Genomic DNA, 22,039 nt, shown 5'->3' with positions numbered 1-22,039 from the left:
ATTTATTTATGGGTCACGGAAGCATCAGTATGCAAATGTACAGCTTGCAAAAAACCAGTGAGAGGGCAAAATGAACGCAGTATTAATTATTCAAGCTCAATATACAGCTAGATGTGGAGAACATTAATTAAAACGGCTTTGAAAGGCTTAGGGATTTAGTTAAGCATCTGAGTAACAACTGTTCCTCGGATATCCTTAGTTGGCTCTGTAGACGGCACATACACGTACAAATGCACAAAAACATTCAAGTCACTGAACAACATCCATTTAATGAACAGATTTTATATTATTATTAACGTTATGAGTCATGGCAGTTGTCAGGAAACTAAAATAACTCGAGACAGGGAATGCGAGAGAGAGGCTGAGAGTGTCTATAAGGGCAACATTACTTATTACACCCCAGAAAACAAAGATTTTTTTAAGTGAAGAGAAAAAAAATAATCTTACATAATTCTTACAAAATAAGTCTAACATTAAAAAGAAGAAACAACCTATTTTTACCTGCACAACCTCTGTGGTGATTTCTTGTTTGCTGAACCTGTATATGATGACATGGGCAGAGACACCAGCCACACAAAGCATGCGGCTCTCGGGACACCAAGACATCAACTGAATGGCAAATGGGTCTTCATCCACAATCTCCGTGTTGGGTTTCTCCTCCTTACAGCGTGCCTTCTCAAACACCTTAGCTGTCTTCAGCTTGTACAAAACCTGGAGCATTACTGAACACATGGCAAATTGAATTCAAAGGAAAAAGTGAGAGATAATTGTAGTCAACCAGTCGTCAACACAAATGTAGTGATTTTTGTCATATTTTCAACTAACACGACTATAATGTTAATAAAGTTAATCTTCAAAAGCATTAAATTGCTTTAAAAATGTAGTCTTATGTAAATCTCAAAACAAATATACATTTTTTTTCATACTGTACATTACAGTGTTTTGATGTCTAAATTCACCTGTGCCGTTTAAAACTGATTTTAGTTTTTGTGTGTTTTGTTTTGCATTTATTTAATTAGACTAGCACTACATTTAATAATGTCAATTTATTGTTGATCAGCCAAGAACATGAAAACAATTACTGTCTTATTGGTTTCAGACAGAACTTTAATATTGATGCATCCTTATGTTGTATTAATTTGAAGAGGTTTATTTTGCATATTCATTTTACATATTACCAGCAATCTGTACATTATCTGTTTTATTACACAACTACCTTTCATTTAAATGAATAAATGAATCAATGAATGACACAAACGAAATTTAACTTAAATTATTTTAGACATAAATCTAACACACTTTAACTAAATAATAGAATAGGAAATAGGTTGCTTTGGAAAATAAGAAAAAGACCACAACATTTTGAGAATAGACAAATCAGAATCTACAGTAGCAACTTCTAGATTTGTACAATTAATATTTTAGAGAATTAAATGAATGATGGAAAGTGTTTCAATGCCATCAAATGCATAAATGTGTTTTGTCCAATTTTTGAGGACCTTTAATCCACTGACTCCAATTGTTCAGTTCAGCCAAAGCAAAAAAATATTAAATGGCATAAGATTAGACTCTGTCTAAGCAGGATTAAAGAGTCCTGTCCAATTAGCTTTATATTTCATTGGTGAAACAAAATGAGGGCCACTTTGGTTTTAAATTATCTTCTACCACTAAGAAAACTCATTTGAATGTTAAACAAGCACTTTTGTGAAGGGTTTGCAACCTTTGTGGTATTTTTTATATTGCAATATGTCCTTTAGCACCTAGGAGGTACAGGAACAGAGGAAACTGTAGTCTGTCAAGCTCACAGTTTAAGCAAGGTGAAATGGCATGTACAGGTAACACTTCTCTCAGCGGTGCACAAGGTAAGAAAAAGCCTGTGAGATCTGGGGGGATTTTGTGTGTGACATTATAAGGTCAGTCTCCAGTTGGGTGATAAATCACGGAAAATTGCCTTATTGTTAAGGTAAATTATGTGTGAAGTCAAGCTATACTCCAACAGTGGTCGGCAGAATCCAGTTTTTAATTAGATATTAAACAGTGTTAGTCAAATGTGATCATAACTGTGGCCAAAGTCCCTTTCAAAGAAAATCAGTTCAAATGATTTGCAATGCCTCCGGGCAGCTATTTCAGGCACGCAGCACCAGCAAAAATATCAACTTGAATGGGGAATATCATAATCTAAAAAAACTGCTTTACCAATTAACATTTAAATAACGTATTTCAAAATGGCAATAACATCTGACATAAACTGACCCATCAATGCAGTTCTCAAATTGCTCATCTTGAATGAAAAAAAAGCATGTGTTTTTAGGTTGGTAAAGCCAATGGGCTTGTGCAGTCAGGAAACTGACTCCATCCGCACCAGAGCTTCAGTTTTGCCAATTGGCTCCTCCTGACTAATTCCTGTTTGTTGCGTGTTGCACTTGCCATTCACAGTAATATGATTGAACTATTTTGATCCACAGTCTTTGCAGTCGCCAAAATAGCAGTGCATCTCACTACCAATACCAAGGTCATGGGTTCATGTCCAAGGGATGAAAAAATCTGATATACAACTTTTGTTTTTAAATAAATGTGTCTGCCGAGTTCAATATGAAATGCGAATGTGTTTAAAGCAAGTTTATGAGCTTTTAAAAACTATTATACTGCACACATTGTGGTAAATGGAACTATTATACTGCACACAAGCGGTAAATAGGGTGAATGTGAAGCCAGAAAGGCTCAGTACATACTTGCTGAAGCATCCCAGAACTTCACTGAACCATCTGCATGCCTGTATGAAGAGCAGACAATCTTTTATTCCAACTGTCTCATACATTTTCAAACATAAACCCACATAAACTCACTGGCACTTTCCCATTACCACATCTTTTCAAACAAACCACTGAGGTAAGCTAAGTTTCTATGTCAGATAAAAGCTAGTCAAGAGATGAGAGGATTTGTTCTTCCCACAGCTGTCAAACCCACAAAAAAAGCAAAAAAAGCAAAAAAAAGGTTCTGTCATCCCATGGGCGGTACATCAGAAAATGCTTACTTTTTTGTCACAGTTCCCTTTCGCTACCATCTTGTCCTGCTCATTACCCTCTCCTCTGCACTCCTCCTCCTTTTTCTTATACCCTGCCTTCTTCTTTTACTCCATTTAAGTCTTTTTTCACCAACTCTGCCATTTCAGCAGAAATACGAATGGCAAGATAGAACAAAGCATAGACACACATTCACTGACTCACACACAAGTGCACACTGCTCTTACCCAGTTATTATTATTTCAGGGTAGCTTTGTGTGCCCAAGCCCCAGTTTCCGCCACTGATAGGCCATTCCTGTGATGAACAACAGAACCACATAAAAGCACTTAAATCCACGAAAGCTAACCACATAAATCCAACATTTCTCGACATATGAGAATAGAGGTAATTTAGTAGATATAGCCCTGAAGCATGTACACATTCCTGGGAAACTTAATAAAAGGAAATCGGCCAATTTGTACGTTTTAGTAAGCGTACTCTTAATATAATGACTGTGGCATGAACTGGCTGCCACAAAACATTTCTCCAACGTGGGTGGAACTGTTATTAAATGGCAGGGGAGACTCCATAGGAAAGCATTTCCTCACGAGGTGTGGAAGCTGAAGCAGTTTATTCAAAGGTATTCAGAAGGGAGTTGATTCAAAGTGGGCCGTTGGAGTTAACCTGCTCCCTGTGGGAGACAGACCCACAACTTACACACCGCACTCCAGTCTTGGCTGAGAGGTCATGATTTCTTCATACTCATAAATACCCCTTCTGTGTTTCAGACCCACATAGTCTAAGGACACAATGTGCTGCACGGCGGGAGCCTGAAGTCACGCAGGCATAGGGCAATGGGGCGATTCATGAGGGACTGTAATTTAGGCACTCAAAAGCCAAGATGCATGTGTGTAGGCAGGACATTTTGACTTAAAAGACATCATTAACCGATTAGCACCTTTAAATGAGTGTGAACATGCTGTTGTACCTTTTTGCTGTAGCCCTGTCGTTTCTGGCGAGACCCGACAGAGTAAAGTGCAGGTATGAGGTCCACAGGACAATCGGCTAAGTACTCACAACATGTCACAGGAGACTCATGAATCATCATGGGATACGGATTTTCAAAGATAGGGTAACTGAAAAACATCAGATGCCAAAAAATTAAGATTGATACTGTGGTGGTAAAGTGATAGCGTCAAACATGTTAGACACAAATATGATGCAAATGCTGTGGGTGATACGTACCCGTTTTGTGCAAGGTCAATAACAACTAAATCCTTTTCGAGGAGGACCACTACAGCATAGGGTTCCTGAAAATCTGCAGAGAAATGAAAAAAGGATGGGGAAAATAATGAATAAATCACTGCATATTTAAGTATTTTTTTACATATATATGCACATATTTTTACATACCATTTACGACTATTGATTTTTAAAAAATATTTTAATTTGGAAAAAAGGGAAATTAAATTGACCAAAAGACTTATGTTACCAAAAATTTATATCTTAAATAAATGCTGCTCTTTTGAATTTTCCTAAAATAAAGTTTTCAACATTGATTATGATAAGATACGTATCCTTAGCATAGATCAGCACACTAGACTGATTTCTGAAGGATCATGTGACAATAAAGCCTGGAGTAAAATAGAGGTTGTACATCATCAGAAATAAATTGCTAAATAAAAAATAATATAATAGAAAACAGTTATTTCAAAATTATAATGCTATTTCACAGTACTGTTTTTCATCAAATAAATGCACCCTTGGTGAACATAGGACTCGGGAGTATATGAACATGAGAGAGGCATATGGTACCCATTCTGGCACAAATTTATAATAATGTATGTATCATATTTAAGTGGCCTGATCCATTAAAGTGACTAGAGACGTCACTGCATAAGTTTGAACCTTCTAAATGTCTCAATAATGAGTCAGAACCAAAGATGTGTCACTTCAAATATAGCTTAATCAACATACAGATCCAGACACTGTTATGCAAGCAGCCCATTTCTGCCTCACAGTTTGGCTTGATGCAAACTCTAAACAAAACGGTTAAGCCTTTAATGCAAATATACGAACACAGAAGCTTTGTTTAAGCAAGAAAAACTGCATGATTATCTCTAAAAGCAAGGTGAATCACATTTTTTTAATCCAGCACCATGCACAAACTAAAGTATGTGATATGATCAGGGTGTTATGTAAGGGATAAAGTACAGTCAGCTTGTTATTACCTTAAAATAAACTCCAACACAAATCATGGTGACTAAAATGATTTGAGTTGAACTTCATTTATCCTACTCAGATTTTCACTAAGAAAAAAGTCCATAACATAGAAAACAGTGTTATGTATACTTGCATAATAAATGTATTAATTTCTTTCAAAAAAGAAAAAGAACTTACTTTATATCAGTAATGCTTAAAAGCAATGCAGAAATTTAGCTCAACCGACATTTTAGGGGGAAAAAAAAGTTTGAGTCTGGCCAATCGGAACACCAAGTATTTTAAAGAGCCCATAATAAGTATATTTAATATTCTCTTTTTCACAGCAGCAAATTATTGGCAGACTATTAACAAACTAAAGTCCTATCAGCCTTTGCTACAGCTGCCTGCAGAGAGGAAAGAAAACACTTACTATTCATAAATAGCCACCAAAGTGATAAATTATTCAAATGGCTCTGGCAATAATAAACTAATGCAGTCACAGAACTGGATGTTATGAATAGAGGGAGCTTTAAAAAAAAGTGATGTAAAATGTAATTACTAGGCAGCAGTTCCAGTGGGAGAGCTCAAGCTCATCTACAAAAAACATGAAAGAAGAGAACAACCCAACAAAACAAAGCTTCAAATGTCAGCAAAAAAACGAAAAGAGAAGAAGTGGCATGAGATAAAAAGACGGAGCACTTATTGCAACAATATTGGACAGAGCAGGTGCTGTTAATGAGTAAATCGACCTACATACCATTAGGATATGGCGTTTCACACAGGGTGAGGAAATCTACAATGGGATAATCCATCTCCAGTACTGCCGTGCTTTTTCCATGCATTACTGTCAAGCATGGCCGTCGACCAACAGTGTCATACGACAAACCACCAGAAAAGATCATAAACGGATCCCTGTTCAGAACACAAACATATTGAAAGTGAGCTGAAAAGCTGAAAAGTTTGTGCTTGTATTGTTCTCAAATTAGATTATTTGCATAACAATCTGAGTGAGAAGCTGAAATTAATGCCTTTTAAAAAGCCTTTTCCTTTAACAAAAGAGGCACATGGGCTACACAACTTTTGTTCATTTGGTTGTGACCTAGAAATCCTGCAGAATCTTAAGTACTTGTTATTTATTGTAACTTTTTGTTTACTTCCAGGTTTAAATGAGCTTGAAATTAAATTTTTATTCCATATTTCAATGTGGTCTCAGACTTTTGGACTCCACATATATTTAAAAACAACATTTTGCTAGAAAAGTTTAACATATGCTTGTTTAGCAGCTTCACCAGCAAAAACCAGCCTGGACCACCATTCATGATGGTCTAAAATGGTCAGAAAAAACAAAACTGTATTGCTGCATATGTGCACTTACCCTGCTCGTGTGGTCTTGTACTCTACTTTAAGAATGGGTTTGCAAGGCTCTGGCTTTTTTCCATCTTTAGGCTGCTTTCCTGAAACAGTGCCAGAAAAAGAGGTTGGGAAACTCTCGGAATGAGTCTGATTCAACAGTACAATTGTTGTGGACTTACTAAAGACCCCGTTAAATCATCTGATGAGCAAGAAGCCATTCACATATTTCCGATTGAAATAGGAAGTTTTCTAAACAAGTGTTCTGTTCATTTTAGGGGTGTAGTAGCAAATAGGGGGGTTCATATCCAATGGATTAAAGCCACAAAACTTCCTGCACATTTTCAAAACTTAAAAGAGTGAAGTTGTCATTTGGCATTTTAAGAGGAGACTTTACAGCCAACAATCTATCAAGAATTATGTCACCAATAAGTAGACGACTGCAGAGGCTGAGGGTGTCATTTGGAAAAGAGCCTCTCTCTCCCACAGACATGATGTGTGTCACAGGAGAACTACATAAGCACTTTCACAACAAACAGAAATGTTCACTATGAAACACATTGATTTATGTAATTTTCTTCTCCTTCAAAGCAGTTTATTAAACGACGATCCTTAAAATCTTAACTTTCCCCCAAAAAATCTTTGAACTGAAAATGGTGATTCCAGGATTTCAGTCTTTAGTTGGGCTCAGAAGAATATTTTTGCCTCATGACCAAAAAGCTCAAATACTGCGTTTAAAATAATTTATAAATAAATAAATAAACTTAAAGAATTGTGCTGTTTTTTATTTTGTTTAAATACACAAAGTAAAATAAGAAAAAATTAAACAGATTTTTAATATGGCTAAAAAAGAAAAAAACAGCGGGGCTAATTCCTCTCTAAACAGGGCCTACTAATGCCTATGGATTAAAAACACCAAAATTCTGACAATATTTTTATGGCCTTTCCCAATTAGTTTCTAAGGGCCCTATTTTAACGATCTAAATGCAAAGTGTAAAGCGCATGGCACAGGTGCACTCAGGGTGTGTCCAAATCCACTTTTGCTATTTTAACGATGGAATGGGTTGTCCCTATTCTCTTAATAACGTTCAATAAACCAATCAGAGTGTCATCTCCCATTCCCTTTAAAAGTGAGATGCGCTGGTGCCATGGTGGATTGCTATTTACATGGCGGAATTTGTTAGTAGAAAAGCTGAAGAATGTTATGTAAGGGATAAAGTCTCATGCGAAGAAACTTTAACTTCGCGCACGAGCAGATCATCTACGGGACAAGCAGGAATCCACCAAAGCTTCCCGAGGTGAATAAGGCTTGGGATGAAATATTATTTCATTCATCATTATAAGTAGTAAGAGGGTGAACTGCAAATAGGTAGCCTAATTCTAATACACGCAATGACTATTCATGATTACATTTTTATATTTATGTAGCCTACACAATAATATTCTTTTACACTGTTATCCTTTTGTTTTTAATATTTGGCATGTTTGTGTGATGCACATCCCTGTGTGTATTAAGCAAAGTCAATGCGCACTGTGGACCCACCCAGAGGTGCATTTTCTACCAACGCGCTCTTTAAATAACAAAAAAATCTTGCACAATTGACTTTAGACTTTAGACCAGGTTTGAGTTGGTCTATGGCGCAGTCTAATTTCAGCTCCTTAAAATAGCAATGCGCCTGAACACACCTCTTTTTTAGACCAGAACACCTATGGGCGCACAAATGGGCAAGAATGCATTTGCTAATTAAACGACGTGGCGCTGGATGGGAAAATGAGAATGGTGCGGACTAAAACTAGCAAACACACTTGCGCTTAGCCTTGTGTTGCATTGGGCCGGGTGTATGATATGGCCCTAAATCTGGCTGTTTGATGTTCTCCTCTCATGAAGGGGTTCTTGTATAAAGAGCGGACCGTAGTGGAGTATCTTCAATAGAGCAGGCAAGGCCATGCACTAACAGGAAGCACATGACCTCATCTCACTCATCACTAAAGACCACAATGCAGACAGTCTACATGGAGGAGCAAAATGAAAATTAAAGCTTCACTTGAAATGGAAATCAGAAAAGGGGAGGTGATTGTTTTAAGCTCCTTTGTGAAGAAAGGGGAGAAAAATCAAATTACAACCCTGCATTAACAAGTCTTTGTGATACAACCTTTTGAAATAGACATGAGAGCAATTAATTTTGCAACCCTTATCCTGACAAAAAATGAATTTGAAGAAAATGAGTTTTTTGTGTTTGAGCCAGAAAAAGAGAAAGATCACTAACCGTGTGGCGTGATTGTCTGTGCGGGCTTGGCTGGGGACTTTATATTCCATATGGTCAGTGTGCCGTCTGAGTGACTACAGATAAACTGCTTCCCCTCGTGGTGCCAGGCCACAGAATGGATCGCCTGTAAGTGAGAATGACAGTTCAAGACAGGAAAAGAGCAGGAAACAAAGGTTAGCAATGCTTGCATGGGGAGAGGCAACTCAGTGGAAGATTTCCTAATAGTAACTCACACCGTTAATGCCCAAGAACATGACCCAGGGGTATATGTTGGGTCTAGCCAGGTTGAATAAAGAGGCATGCTAGGATAAGTGAAAAAAACTGTCTTTCTGGTGTTGAGCATCAATACAAATGCAACAAACAGTGAAGCTAGTAGGTCTGTTATACACATTCTGAATATGTGGCTTCGATGCAACCACAACAATAGGAACCAACAGTTGTGAGGATTAATGTCATTGTGATATTTTGAATTTTTCAGGATTTCATGATGAATAGAAAGTTTAAAACACCATTTATTGAAAATTTAGGAACATATATTGGAACATAACCTATTGGAACATATATTAACCTTCCCATAATTCTTTTGTTGCACATCAGTAGCTGTGTTTTTATATAGCTTTGTTTTGTACTGTTATTGTATTGACTGAAGGCTCAGGCAATACTATAGGGAAAACAGTCAGGCCAATATAGCACAATGAATGGTACAGAATTGAATCAAGATGAAGAGAAAAAGAGAGAATGCACAGCATGAGACTGAAGTATCGAGAGAAAAGGGAGCCAGTGAAAGCACAAAGAAGGCTGAAAGAGAATTCTCATTATTTTCTAATTAAGCGCAGTCTCCTCTTGTTTAGCATAATGATGGCGGCTCTATCTCTCTCTCCAGCAGACAGTGGGAACGAACCTCAGCAGACCTAACTAATCAATGAACCGAGTGCAACATCATTACAGGAGCATCCAGAGAGGAGGAGCCAGATGAACACACGCACCCACACACACAAAAATATGCTGAAGCACATTCACAACACCCCACTATGATTAGAAAGGATTATATTGCTTGCATAATATATGTTCTGAAGGTACAGAGCAAATGGATTTGAAACACAATTATTCAGCATAAATGTGTTTTACTAAACAAATGACATCCAATGAAGCATGAAACAAACTATTCAGAATTGCATTACATACATTTTCATTTCTGCAGAATATAGTATACGCCAGAATGTAATTTTTTTGAATGCATGGATTACCTGAATGGGCTTCTACATTTGCCAAAATATGCAACAGAACACAGCATGGAATACTGTATCCTATAAAGAAATGCACTTGACCAGAACTTCCTGATGAATAAACTGCAAGTATCTTAATATTGTCCATGATTTTTATCAGAACAAGAATCAGATAAAAATGCAAACTACCCCATTTTATTGTGCAAAGCCTGAGTAGCACTGGTGGAAAAATGCATGCAAAAAAGGGGGAATAAGGTTATATTTTAATAATGTCTCAAATGTTAATGAAATCAAATATATAAATAATAATAAAAAGAGAGAGAGCTGTAAGGCAATAACCAGTAGCAGACATCCATATTCAGATTAGTGATTGATCAGAATACAGTTCATTGTTAAATTACAATCACTATCTATAGTGATAATTCAGTGGCTGATTCCTAAAATTCATAAATGTAAAAGGTAAGGCCTTACAAATTGATTTCTAGATTAGATTATCGACCTTGTTGGGTTGGTTGTATCCTTGAATACCCTGCAGTACACTAGTATTCCATAGCTTCTGACTTGTAATTACAGTCATACAGTGACAAGGACATGTGGGATGACTGTATGGATGTGTGTGTGTATGTCAGCTTGAGAAAGTACTATAGGATATGCCACCTGCCTTATTATCAACACCTTAAAAATACCAGGACCTCTAGCTCCCCTCCCCTCTACTCTATCCTCTATATGTTTCTCTCTCTCTTCGTCACACTCTTGGAGATACCCACAGAGACAGGGAACTGTGACACTGTCATACCTCTGACACATGCACGCACACAGAGGCCCAATTAGAGCTAAAGAGGTCTGCTGGCTTTACTGCAGGCAGCCACAACCCGCCTCTTCAGTCCAAAAATATTGCTGCCACTGCCCTCACACACACAAAACACATCATTCCTAGAGTGAACTTCAAGCCATCCGTAACAGGGTCATCTTCTCCAAAAATGACTACTGTAGATGTGTATACATACATCTATATATATATATATATATATATATATATATATATATATATATATATATATATATATATATATAAATCATATATTAATTACAGCAAGTGCTTGTTATCAATATAACTGTTCCACATATTTACAGTTAGGGACAGTATTTTGACTTAGACAATAAGCAATACCCTAGCAACAACTCTAATCACCCTAGCAACCACACAGCAATGACATCACATAAAATATATAACATACATGAAATTACCCGCAGCAGTCGGTGCTGATAACTTAGCAGGCAGTGCACCGACATATAATGCTGTTACCTTACAGGCGTCCCAAGCTCGAATCCTGGCTTGAAGACCTTTCCTGTCCCCGCCCCCTCTCTTTATCCCAATTTGCTTCCTGCCGTGTCTACACTGTACTATCTTCATAAAGATAAAAAAAATGAAGCCCAAAAAATTACCTTTAGGAGATCTATACAGGTGGAGCTGGGGAAGGTGAAGGGTTTCTGCAAGCACTTTGCAAACTACTACAGAAAACACTGGTCAAGTATTTGAATATTAAGCAGCAAGCTCATTGGCCGCTGACGCAACAGAAACCAATCAGCTGCACCATGTAGGTATATGTGATCACTAGCAGTCTGTGTTCAGGCCAATCTCTGTTTTTATGACGGAACTTTGTATAGATGCAATGAAAAATTTAGTTTATTATTTATATCTCACTTTATATCGCACACAAAAATTATGAAATGAAAGATTAGAAGGAGAGGGGAAACGAAGATGGAGAAAGCAAGATTATTAAAATCTCTATCAAACAGAAAGTCCGTCCTTTATGCTACTTGCACTGATCCTTTCCTTATCCTTAGTTCAGCATTTCCAACCATCTGTAACCGCATAACTCCTTACCGCCTCAGTGCTAATTCTGCTGCTAACTGCACCTCAGTGACCCCTTCAGCACTAATAGCTTCCCATGATCTGATATGATGTTAATTCTGCTGTCTATTGCACTTCTGTGACCCCTTCAAAGATAAAAAGGTTCCCAGGCAACATCTGCATAACTAAAGACAGTCTGATCAACCTGTCTGAGCCTTTTCCTGGTCTCTCCTTCATAATTATAAACAATAAGACACTATGGGGGGTCTGATGGACAATAGGGTTTCATGGTACGAAAATGACACCTTGCTACCCCTACGGAGCAGTGAATTGTAGGACATTTATCTCTGCTGTACTAATCAATCAAGTTAAATGAAGGCAGGAATATATCAGACATCCAGCCAGGCACAGTCATTCATCAGGGTACAGATGAGTTGTCCTCTGAGAAATTAACTCTCACTCTCACACACAACACACGTATACGCTAACACACCAATGAGGGGGTTACAACAAGAGATGGGTTTGACATGTGCATGTTTGTGTGTGTGTGTGTGTGTGTGTGTGTGAGTGCTTGCATGTCTGGGGGGGGAAAGCGTGTGTCAGTTTTAATTCCTTTGCACTTTTCTTTGGGCACATCATGCTCATCATAATAACTAATTTACGCTGGCTGCCACTGTTGACAAAAGCCATCGAACCAGATTAAACTGGAGTGGCAGATTAACTGTATGTTCTATGGGGGCTTTTCAGATGCATGTTAATAATTTCCAGGACAGTCAGACAAAAAAGACTATTTCTGGAAAAAATGTAAATAAATAAATAACATTTAAGCTGAAATGAAATGTTCAAAACCATTTCAAGAGATACTTGGCCAATAAATGGATTTATAGCACAGCTGAAAGGTGACATTCCTCAAATTTCCAAGTTCATCCACTTTTAGCACAGTTTATATGTAAAAAGAAAATGAAAAATCAGATTTTTTTAAATAAATACTTTCACTCAGCAATGATGCTTTTATTTGACCAAGAGAGACAGTACATTGTAAAATTATATAATGTTACAAAAGCTTTATATTTAAAATAAATTTTGTTCTTTTGAACTTTCGATTCATAATTATTATATTAAAAAGTATTTGAGAAAATTATAATATTTAAAGTAGTTTGTTTTCAATCAATCAATTAATCAATAGATTATTGATTAGTTAATTAATGGGTTTAAGAACAACAACCAGTAGACTGAACAAACATACCAACTGTAATCCTCCTGTAGCTATAGTGCTCACTTTGCTGTTCAGTAAATAAGTTGGGGGAACATGTTGTAACCTAATGAATATGAATGAGTAATGAGTTTATAATGTGTCCCTCCACTTTTCAGAACATTCCTGAAGAAGACCCCAATATGAATGAATGTTTGAGAATAGGAAAAACTTACAGTAGCATCCAAAGTACACACTGCCACTTATTTTATATCTTTCTATGATGCTGTAGCACCAAGCTGAACAGACTACTGTATGTCTCATAAATATTTGTGCAACGCATTTCCATATTCTTAGCATTTGTGCCACTGCAGGCGACAGGAGCCTGGAATTCAACATTGTGTGACAATACATACCTCATCATAAGTGTATCGGTAGTCAGCTCTCTTTGATTTCAAATCCCACAGCACTACGATCCCAGACTCAAATCCTATTATGAGCTGAAAGAAGAAGAAAGATGTGGGGGGAACAAGAAAAGAAGCAAAATATGCTGTGAGGCTATTGAACCTGACCTGTAAACTGATGAGAGTTCATGGAGGTGGTGATGTAAATCTGAAAGTAAATGATGCGTTTCATCAAATAAAACATTAAATAGCTGTTTGAAAAAATTCTAGTCCTTTTTTCTGATTTGTCAATCCAAACAAACCTTCATTCTCCAACAAAATCAATGAATCAGACAAAACATTCAGCTCAAAACATGGAAGAAATGTGCAAGTTATCAACATAATTCAACTCTGCATTTATTATGAAAGAAATGGCTCACCGGAAAATGAAAACTCAACTCAAAACCTCTTTGTTTTTAAAGATTCAGTGATTGTCTATGAATTGATAAAGTGTCAGAGTTCTGTCAGCCAAGAGGGTGGGACAATGTGTCTAAGGACTTTAAGACCCATTAAGAACTGAGTGGACTTTTTATGGATCGATGCCCCGTTCAGGGGCAGAAGTGGGATGGGAGAGAGAGAATAGATCGTCCCTATAAAGGCGCCTATGAGGAGCTCCCAGCTGCCAGAGTAAGAGACAGACAGTTTTTCATCCATACAAAGGCAAAACCCCAGCAGGTGTGTGTGCCGGTCTCTCTGCTCCCCTCTGACTGTGTGCTGGCAATTAGCGGAGGTAAAATGAATGTCTAAAAAAATGTATTTGGAAGTAGCTGGAGCATTTGTTCACCTCCTTCATATCTCCTCGATCATTTGTTTTCAAAAACAACATAATTTGCTAACAAGCTGTGTGAGATTAGACCCAATTACTGAACTGTGCTGCACTGTAGGAAAGAAATGTTATGAGTTCAGAATGGAAAAAAACAAGAGCGTTGTGTGAAGTAAGGGAAATGAATTATTCATGTCAGGAATGGTTGATTTGTTTTCATGTAGTTGTGTAGGGATCGCCTTACCTTGCCCTCATCCATAGGATTGTCACTAATGTGAACGACTGGGCCGGGGTGGGCCTTGGAGGACCTGTAAGAGAAAGACAGGTTTGGGATTGGTGTTAGGCGAGGAGACAGGATAGAGGAGTTCAAACACATAATGAGAAATACAGTATGAAGACAGTGAGGAAAGGATCCTTGGGGATGACTGTGAAAAACATTTCCAAAATTAATAACTATATATATAATGAATCATTTAATATTAATCTCTATTGGATGTCAATTCCTTTCAACAGACAAATACACACTTATCAGACCAAATAAGACTATGATATATTCAATCTAGAGAATTTTTCATAACGATTCAAATCCCCCAAACGGTTTGATGGCATGAGTTTAGATACAGCACTGGCTGGGATCATTGAGATTTATCACCACTAAAATGGGATTTTTCTCATAAAAAATATCTTCATTAACAATGCATTACAAAATCCAGGAGTGGGATACTTGCCATGCAAAGCTGTTCAAAATGAAAGGGTTTTACATAATGCTTCGAATAATTCATGACAGGCTCCTATAGAGGCATCTTATATTTGATGTTGTCCAACTGAAACCAACCTAATCTGAATTTTTCCATCCAGATGCTTACTCCATTAGGCTTTTGAAATATGAAATGTATAAGTCTCCACAGACATTCAAACCTCAATAATATTCACAGTTAAAATTTCATTAAATACATAAAAGAAGCTTTGAGATCTCCCCGGGACACAATGGTGTAAGCGAGAATTTTTACAAGACTACTACTGCCCACTCATTTGCAGCCAATGAATAATATGCCATCATTACTTTAGTTAAGAAACAGCCCAGTAGATCGGAAAGAGCAAAATGTTTCATTCTAATAAATACAGGCCTAATAAAAAGACAGCATGTACTGATACTTTAATTTACAGAACCCTTCTCTCTATTCATCACAAAACAAGCTGCCTTGCCATCAATAGGTGCTACTTCAGCTAGCAATATTGTGGACACCCATAAGCCATTGATTGTACTGGCAGGAGTCTTATTCCTTTGTACCCTCTGACTACCCAGCAGGCCAACGGTGTTATTGACGGCTCACAGGCACAGCCTTAGACACCTATAGTGGTGACAGCCGTGGCCTAGACAGGGGTCCTTCTGTCCCCTTCAGCTACATTCTGTTGAGCTACAGCGTGATGAGGAGAGACGGAGCCTTATACATCTGTTACTGTGATGGAGCTTCGACAGACAGGGGTCCTGATCTGCGTCTGCGACCTAACTGACAGGTACATGGGGAATAAAAATCTGTAACACAGGGCCCCTCACCTGCTCACCATTACAAAATACTGTATATATGATATTTCTTTAAATATTGCAGTATTTATTATAAATTATTTATCTGTGCAACCTTGTTCATGCAACAAAATATCACTACAGTAAAAAAAAACAATCCAGCAATTTAGTCAATTCCCTATGGATAAAATCAAGTCCTGCCTTACAGGTTTTTTTTTTTTTTGGTTTTTTTTTGGAGCGGCCATTTCACTCTGATATACATCACATTAGTGAAGACTTTCACAACTTCTGTTTCATGCCAACTTTAAGGGTGTTTTCACATGTGATTTCTTTAAAGGAACACTCTATCCATTCAGCCAATCTCTGGGTCTGGCGGTAGCGCTTTGAGCTTAGTTTAGCATAGATCATTGAATCTGATTAGACCATTAGACCGTTGGAATGTAAATGTAGTTCCTACCCATATAGGCAAAAAAAATGGCAACTTTCATTTTCTGTTAGTCTTAGTACATGATGTAACTACAGAAGAGTTTAAAATAGGAAAAATATTGAAACTCTTTGGTAAGTTTTGAGTGAGATGCTAACGGTCTAATCAGATTCAATGATCTATGCTAAGCTAAAGCTAAAAGTGCTACCACCAGACCCAGAGATAGGGCTGAATGGATTCGAAAATGGTAAAAGTCAACTGTTTAACTCTAGGGGAGTTGGAAAATGAGCCTATTTTTTTTTTTTAAAGTGGAGTGTTCCTTTTTTTTTTTTTTTTTTTTTTGCCAGTGTTTTTTAAAAAGTTTAGTTTTAGCTTAAATTAGTTTGAAAATGACTTAATTTAATTATCCCAAATAGAGTTTATTATAAGTCATTTACTGATTCGGCCATAAAAGGATGTGTTTAAAAAATGAAACATTAATTATGCACATAACATTAATTATGATACTGTATGTACATACATATTATTATCATATTATGTATCAATAATTGCTAAGAAATTATCTTTAAAGATAAATGACGTGCATTATTTTGACAAAATAATTCAAAAAAGTTCACACAGGACAGGTATTTCAATGGAAGTATTTCACTTCATTTTAACAAAATTTCCATAGAGATTAGGAGGCATGGTTAATCTCTTATATTTTATTGCATTTTTTAAACAATCCAGACAGTCCCAAAAGTACACATATTTATTATTTAAAATATGTAACCACAATGCTCGTTTGAGGTCCTAATTTCACCACATGAACAGATATAAAACAGCATTTTGGCAATTTTTTAAATAAATCTTATCTAAAGCCTCCATTTGTAAGCAGTAGTATTCATCTTCTCTGTCTGATATGATGAAATGTTCAGTAATCTAGCAGAGAAGAAAAATGTAACCTATCCTCACCCGGCACAGTAACCAAATTCAGTTCATGAGGTCAACGAGTACATTTGGCACAAACTGAGCCCTGTTTAGTTAAAAGACAGAGAGTGAGCAGGAGAGAAAGAAAGCGAAGGAGGGAGCAGTAGCACCTTCACACTGAGGTCAAGGTGGCAAACGTGTTGATAGAGTGACGGATATTAACTACTCCATTCCTGAGACCTCAAAATCCTAATTTACGCTCCCTCCAATCCCTCAACCCTTACTTTAGCAGAAACAGGCTGGTTTTAGAGAGCTGATCACTATGGCAACAAGAATAGGAAGGGCAAAATCTCATTCTGTAACTGCCGCCCTCACTCTTATTCACTCAAGACACCTTGTGATTACATAATTTCACCATTTCACCTACCTAAACCCTCCTACCCACAATTTTTTGAGGTCCAAAATAATCCTCACACTACCTTTTATTCTCATGCTTTCTCTCTGATTGTGAGGAGTGCATGTTGACTTGAAGTTTAATTTCCTGTCATTAGGAAAAACCACAGGGAAAGAGCAACACAGCACAGTATCTGCTTCCATCCCTACCAGCTGCGTGTGTGCACGTGTACACGTGCGGAATCCAAGATGCAATTCGTTCACATTTTAAGTGAGTGCATCCATTTGCTTTAAGCAGTAACACGTCGTTCAAATCGAGTCTCTGAAATGGATGTCAGTTGGTTAACAGACTCTGTATTAATTTCATTAAAGTTTCTGCTATATACTGTTTTAATGACTGTATGAGTACGTATGCAATCCCAGCCTACTGCTGTCTGCTTAACCTTGGCCAAGGAGAGATCCGTACATCAGTGGCTTTGTTGGCGGAGATTTGGATTTATGACAGAGCACTGTCACACCAAAAGACATGCAAAGACTGAATTGTGGAGACAATCTGTTTGTCCAGAGGGCATGCTGGCATTTCCTCACTTGCACCCAGTCTGTATACCTGAGAACAGCTTAAAAATTGCACCACCTGCTTTTGTAACCCTTGTAACATGCCTCGATGTCCCCTTGTCAATATGGCATCACACCTCTCCATTATGCCCACCTTTAATCCCCCGACAGCCCACACAGTCAAAGTGCCAACATACATGCCCCCATACTCTAAAACAACACTGTGCTACTGAAACCTGCAGCAACAAACTGTTTTTCTCAATGTCTGGCATCATGCCTACATCACCCACCACCATGTTATCAAGCCTACAGCAGAGTGGCATGCCAGATTTCTCTCTCTCCAACAGGCACACACCATCTTGGTTAGCTGCTGTGGTGTAGCTACTACTGTGAAGTGCATTCTGAGAGTGTGTTCATGGAGAAGGATGTTTATGAACACACTTGAATGGCACTGATTTAAAGACAATTTCCTTGTTTTTTGAAGTATTATATATGTCTGATTAATTATGATAAAACATTAATCTAGCATGAAAAATTGCTAGTAATGCATCTCATGTGTTTAACCTTCTCAAATGTCATTAATTTAAAAATTATGTTATGAATTTGATCATGTACAAATAAAAATGATTTTAACTTACATATAATATTTAGATTTTTTTTTTAATATTTTGTTTATGCTTAGCACTACAATTGCATGATACCCCCCCCCCCCATTACAAAACATGTATTATTTCTTAAAAATTGTCATTTGATAAATATTATTTGATGAATTCATCAACTTCAAACATTGAAACCTGGTATTTATTGCAATAAATAAATAAGTACTGACCTTCAATTTACTGGAAAAATATTACATATTTTTAGAAAAGCAAATACATTATTTATTATACATATTATTTAACATTTACATTACATTTTATTTTATAAATTGTTATTTAATATATAATGTGTATTCTAATACCGTATATCGCTAAAATACTGGTGTTAAATTGTATTTAGACATTTACTTAATATTTTGAAAACTAAGAGAGAAAATTTATTATTAATTTATTATTTATTAAAATATTAAATTATATAAAATGTTTTTTTTATCAGAAATACGATTTTATCACAAAATTAAGTTCTGACCTTATTTTGTGCCCTTCTTGTGGAAAGTACCTTTAACATTTCTTCAATTCACTGCCCAATAATAATCTTCCATTGTTATTTATTTGTGATTTATGCTAATGTGATGTGACTGACGTATATGATGTACGACATACAGTATGTGTATATGTGTGTGTTTACGTGTGAGAGAGACAATGGAGAAAATGCCCTGCTCAGTGACGTGAGAGTAAAGCCACGTTGATTGCCCATTTAGTCTGTCACTACAGGATCAACAGTAAAGGGCGGAGCAGCTCTTTCAACAATTGCCCTTCCTGTCGCAAGGGACACAGCGTGTCTGTCTGCGAGTGTTCGTGTGCGTAAGTACTAAAGCAAGAGGCAAGACAGGACATCTGTCTATACTAACACTGATCCGATCTGACACCTGTAAACACATATGTGTGTGTGCGTGGCTACACTGTCTGGGTCTCAAAGGCACTGCAGCCTTTTCAACGGGTCAGGGAGGAAAACAAAACTGCTGACAAAATGTTTGAATGAATAATTGAAGAACCTGTGGTACCTACGCAGAAGAGCGATGGAGGGAGAGCAGGTGAATTGACAATTTAAAATGGGATTTGATTGAAATGATGGCTTAGTTACAAATAAAACATAACAAGGCTACAGGAACAATGACAGATGTGACATATATGATATATTACAAATCCGATTCCAGGTCTCAGTGAGATTACATTTCATTTCAAATGTGTGTGTGGCACTCACAGTTCAATGGCTTTGTTCCACATGATGGTGTATCCTGAGAGGGTAAAGGACTCCACATTCACAATGTGGATGTTTCCTCGTTCCGAGCCGATGTACAGCCATTTACTTTGGAAGGGCAGATGACAGAACGTTATCCTGCAAAAGAGGAATGTAGAGAGAGAAAATGTGTTATTATTTGCAATTCATAAGAAACGGCTCCCATACTCAAAAACACTTTACCCAGAAAGGCCTCATATGTCTCCACTGAAAATGTAATATACTTTCTTATCTTAATTATCTTTCTCATCTGAATTTATTAGATACAGTCAAAATGATATATCTTTTATTGTAATTTCCAGGGTCATATTAGGTTATTTTTGTCTGGGGCCATTAGGAAAATTGTAAAATAAATTTGGATCAACGCTGAATCTTGATCCAGCAGCCTGTATTCTAAGGATTCTCATACTTCATACTTTAAATTATATGGTTTGGCTGCTCAAAAGTTGCTGCAAGATGTAGCATATTGCTGCAAAATGAATATTTGAGCAACCTCATATAAGAGCACAATAGATTAGATACACTGGAACTCTTGAAGGTTGCCCTTGAAGGTTTCTTTTGGAATATCAATCCATTTCAGTTCTATAAAATAGTGGGAAGGTAATGTGAAGTAGAAAGATGGACTCTGCACTCATGCATGCATGGATGTAACTGAAATAGGAATTTTGTATTAAAGGGGTAATTCACAGCTGACAAGATGGGGGTTTAAAAAGCAGAAACTGCATACATAGAGAAAAGGGTGGTAACACCCATAATGCAATATGCTCGATCAGACTTTCTCTGAGGAGGGACTTTTGCTGACAAATAAATGGTGCTATCTTTGTGCAGGGAACACAGTAAAATCATACACATTGTTCATTTATTTTACTACAATACAAATTGGTTAAAAGATGTTGGTCTCTTTTAGTTACTTGTAAAGTTTTTTACAGCACATAGCTTAAATGGTGACTTTAAATGTCCCCCTTATTATTATTTTTGAGACCCCAGTGATCTGTAGTGTCTCTTTTAGAGTTTCAAAAGAGATGTCACAACCTGTGCCCTGATTTACCAAGACACCAACGTCTGTGATTATGCTGTGATTTCAATAAAACACTTTTCTCCAATTTACTGGAGATTTATTCAAATTTTATAGACTCTATGCCAATAATTGAATCATATGTTTACTTCTCCTAAGCAAAGTAGGAGACACATCCGAGACGGTTCATAACATTTCTGACTCCCTCAAGTCTCCAAAAACTATGAAAGATCAACCTTTGAGAAACAGCATTTTTCTGTGGAAACTACCGGTAAGATAAGCAAAACCGAAAGCTAGCATATGTAATATTTAGCGCATTCAAAGTCAGGATATTGACAGTCACATGCTGCATCAAGGAACCACATGATTTTCTTCCAATTAAATATGTTTGCATGTAATTTACGACATTCCTGAGTATAAAAATGCTTAGTTTAGCTTGAGCTACAGTTCTGCTTACTCCAACTCAAATGTACTTTCCTGTACGTCCCAGAGGGATGAAAGTTACTGAAGTCAAAGACTGAGCTACTACATATTGAAATATTACTCAGTTTAAGTTCTATCTAAAGTATTAATTTTCCCAAACTCACATGCATCTTAATGAAAAAGTGCTTTTTTAGAAAAAGTGGAGCATATGGTATTATTTTATGAACAAAAGGCTTGTTTGTTTTGGTGCTGTGCAAACGGCTTGCCTCTCACCCCTTTCACACTGCTTTTTCCCTGCAACACAAGTGCACACAAACACCTGCCCCCAACACTTCACACCAGCACCTTATTTATATATTCATGAGTGGAAGAGTGTTGAGAGAAATACCATGCATCAAACTCAACACACTTCTTCCCTGTCCATCAGAAGCCGCTTTCACACTGCCATTCTGGCGAATACATGGGTAAAGTGTTCCGGCAATTGTTCCCGGGTCGCTAGATTTTGCACTTTCACACTGCCAGTGATTACCCGGGATATGTGCGTGCTTTCACACACAACCCGTAAAGATCCCTAAAAGACATGTGACATCAGGGC

General features: G+C 37.1%; 1 protein-coding gene across 3 annotated transcripts in view; it reads right to left on the bottom strand.

The window, feature by feature from the left end:
* The window catches only part of stxbp5a (syntaxin binding protein 5a (tomosyn)), a 75,144-nt gene that overhangs the window by 17,734 nt on the left and 35,371 nt on the right, over positions 1 to 22,039 (bottom strand). For all 3 annotated transcript variants that reach the window (XM_052585622.1, XM_052585623.1, XM_052585621.1), the window contains exons 5-15: positions 19,971 to 20,105; positions 14,546 to 14,609; positions 13,512 to 13,595; positions 8,823 to 8,946; positions 6,581 to 6,659; positions 5,963 to 6,117; positions 4,249 to 4,321; positions 3,992 to 4,139; positions 3,251 to 3,318; positions 2,733 to 2,773; positions 502 to 722 (exon numbers count right to left, since the gene is read on the bottom strand). In XM_052585622.1, coding sequence (XP_052441582.1) covers positions 502 to 722; positions 2,733 to 2,773; positions 3,251 to 3,318; positions 3,992 to 4,139; positions 4,249 to 4,321; positions 5,963 to 6,117; positions 6,581 to 6,659; positions 8,823 to 8,946; positions 13,512 to 13,595; positions 14,546 to 14,609; positions 19,971 to 20,105 — 1,192 coding nt within the window. The remainder of the gene's footprint in view (positions 1 to 501; positions 723 to 2,732; positions 2,774 to 3,250; positions 3,319 to 3,991; positions 4,140 to 4,248; positions 4,322 to 5,962; positions 6,118 to 6,580; positions 6,660 to 8,822; positions 8,947 to 13,511; positions 13,596 to 14,545; positions 14,610 to 19,970; positions 20,106 to 22,039) is intronic.

The sequence above is a fragment of the Carassius gibelio genome, chromosome B20, assembly GCF_023724105.1.
Source record: "Carassius gibelio isolate Cgi1373 ecotype wild population from Czech Republic chromosome B20, carGib1.2-hapl.c, whole genome shotgun sequence".
Classification (NCBI taxonomy): Eukaryota; Metazoa; Chordata; class Actinopteri; order Cypriniformes; family Cyprinidae; genus Carassius; species Carassius gibelio.
The sequence above is the reverse complement of the archived record's forward strand: the minus strand, read 5'-3'. Positions and strand labels throughout refer to the sequence as shown.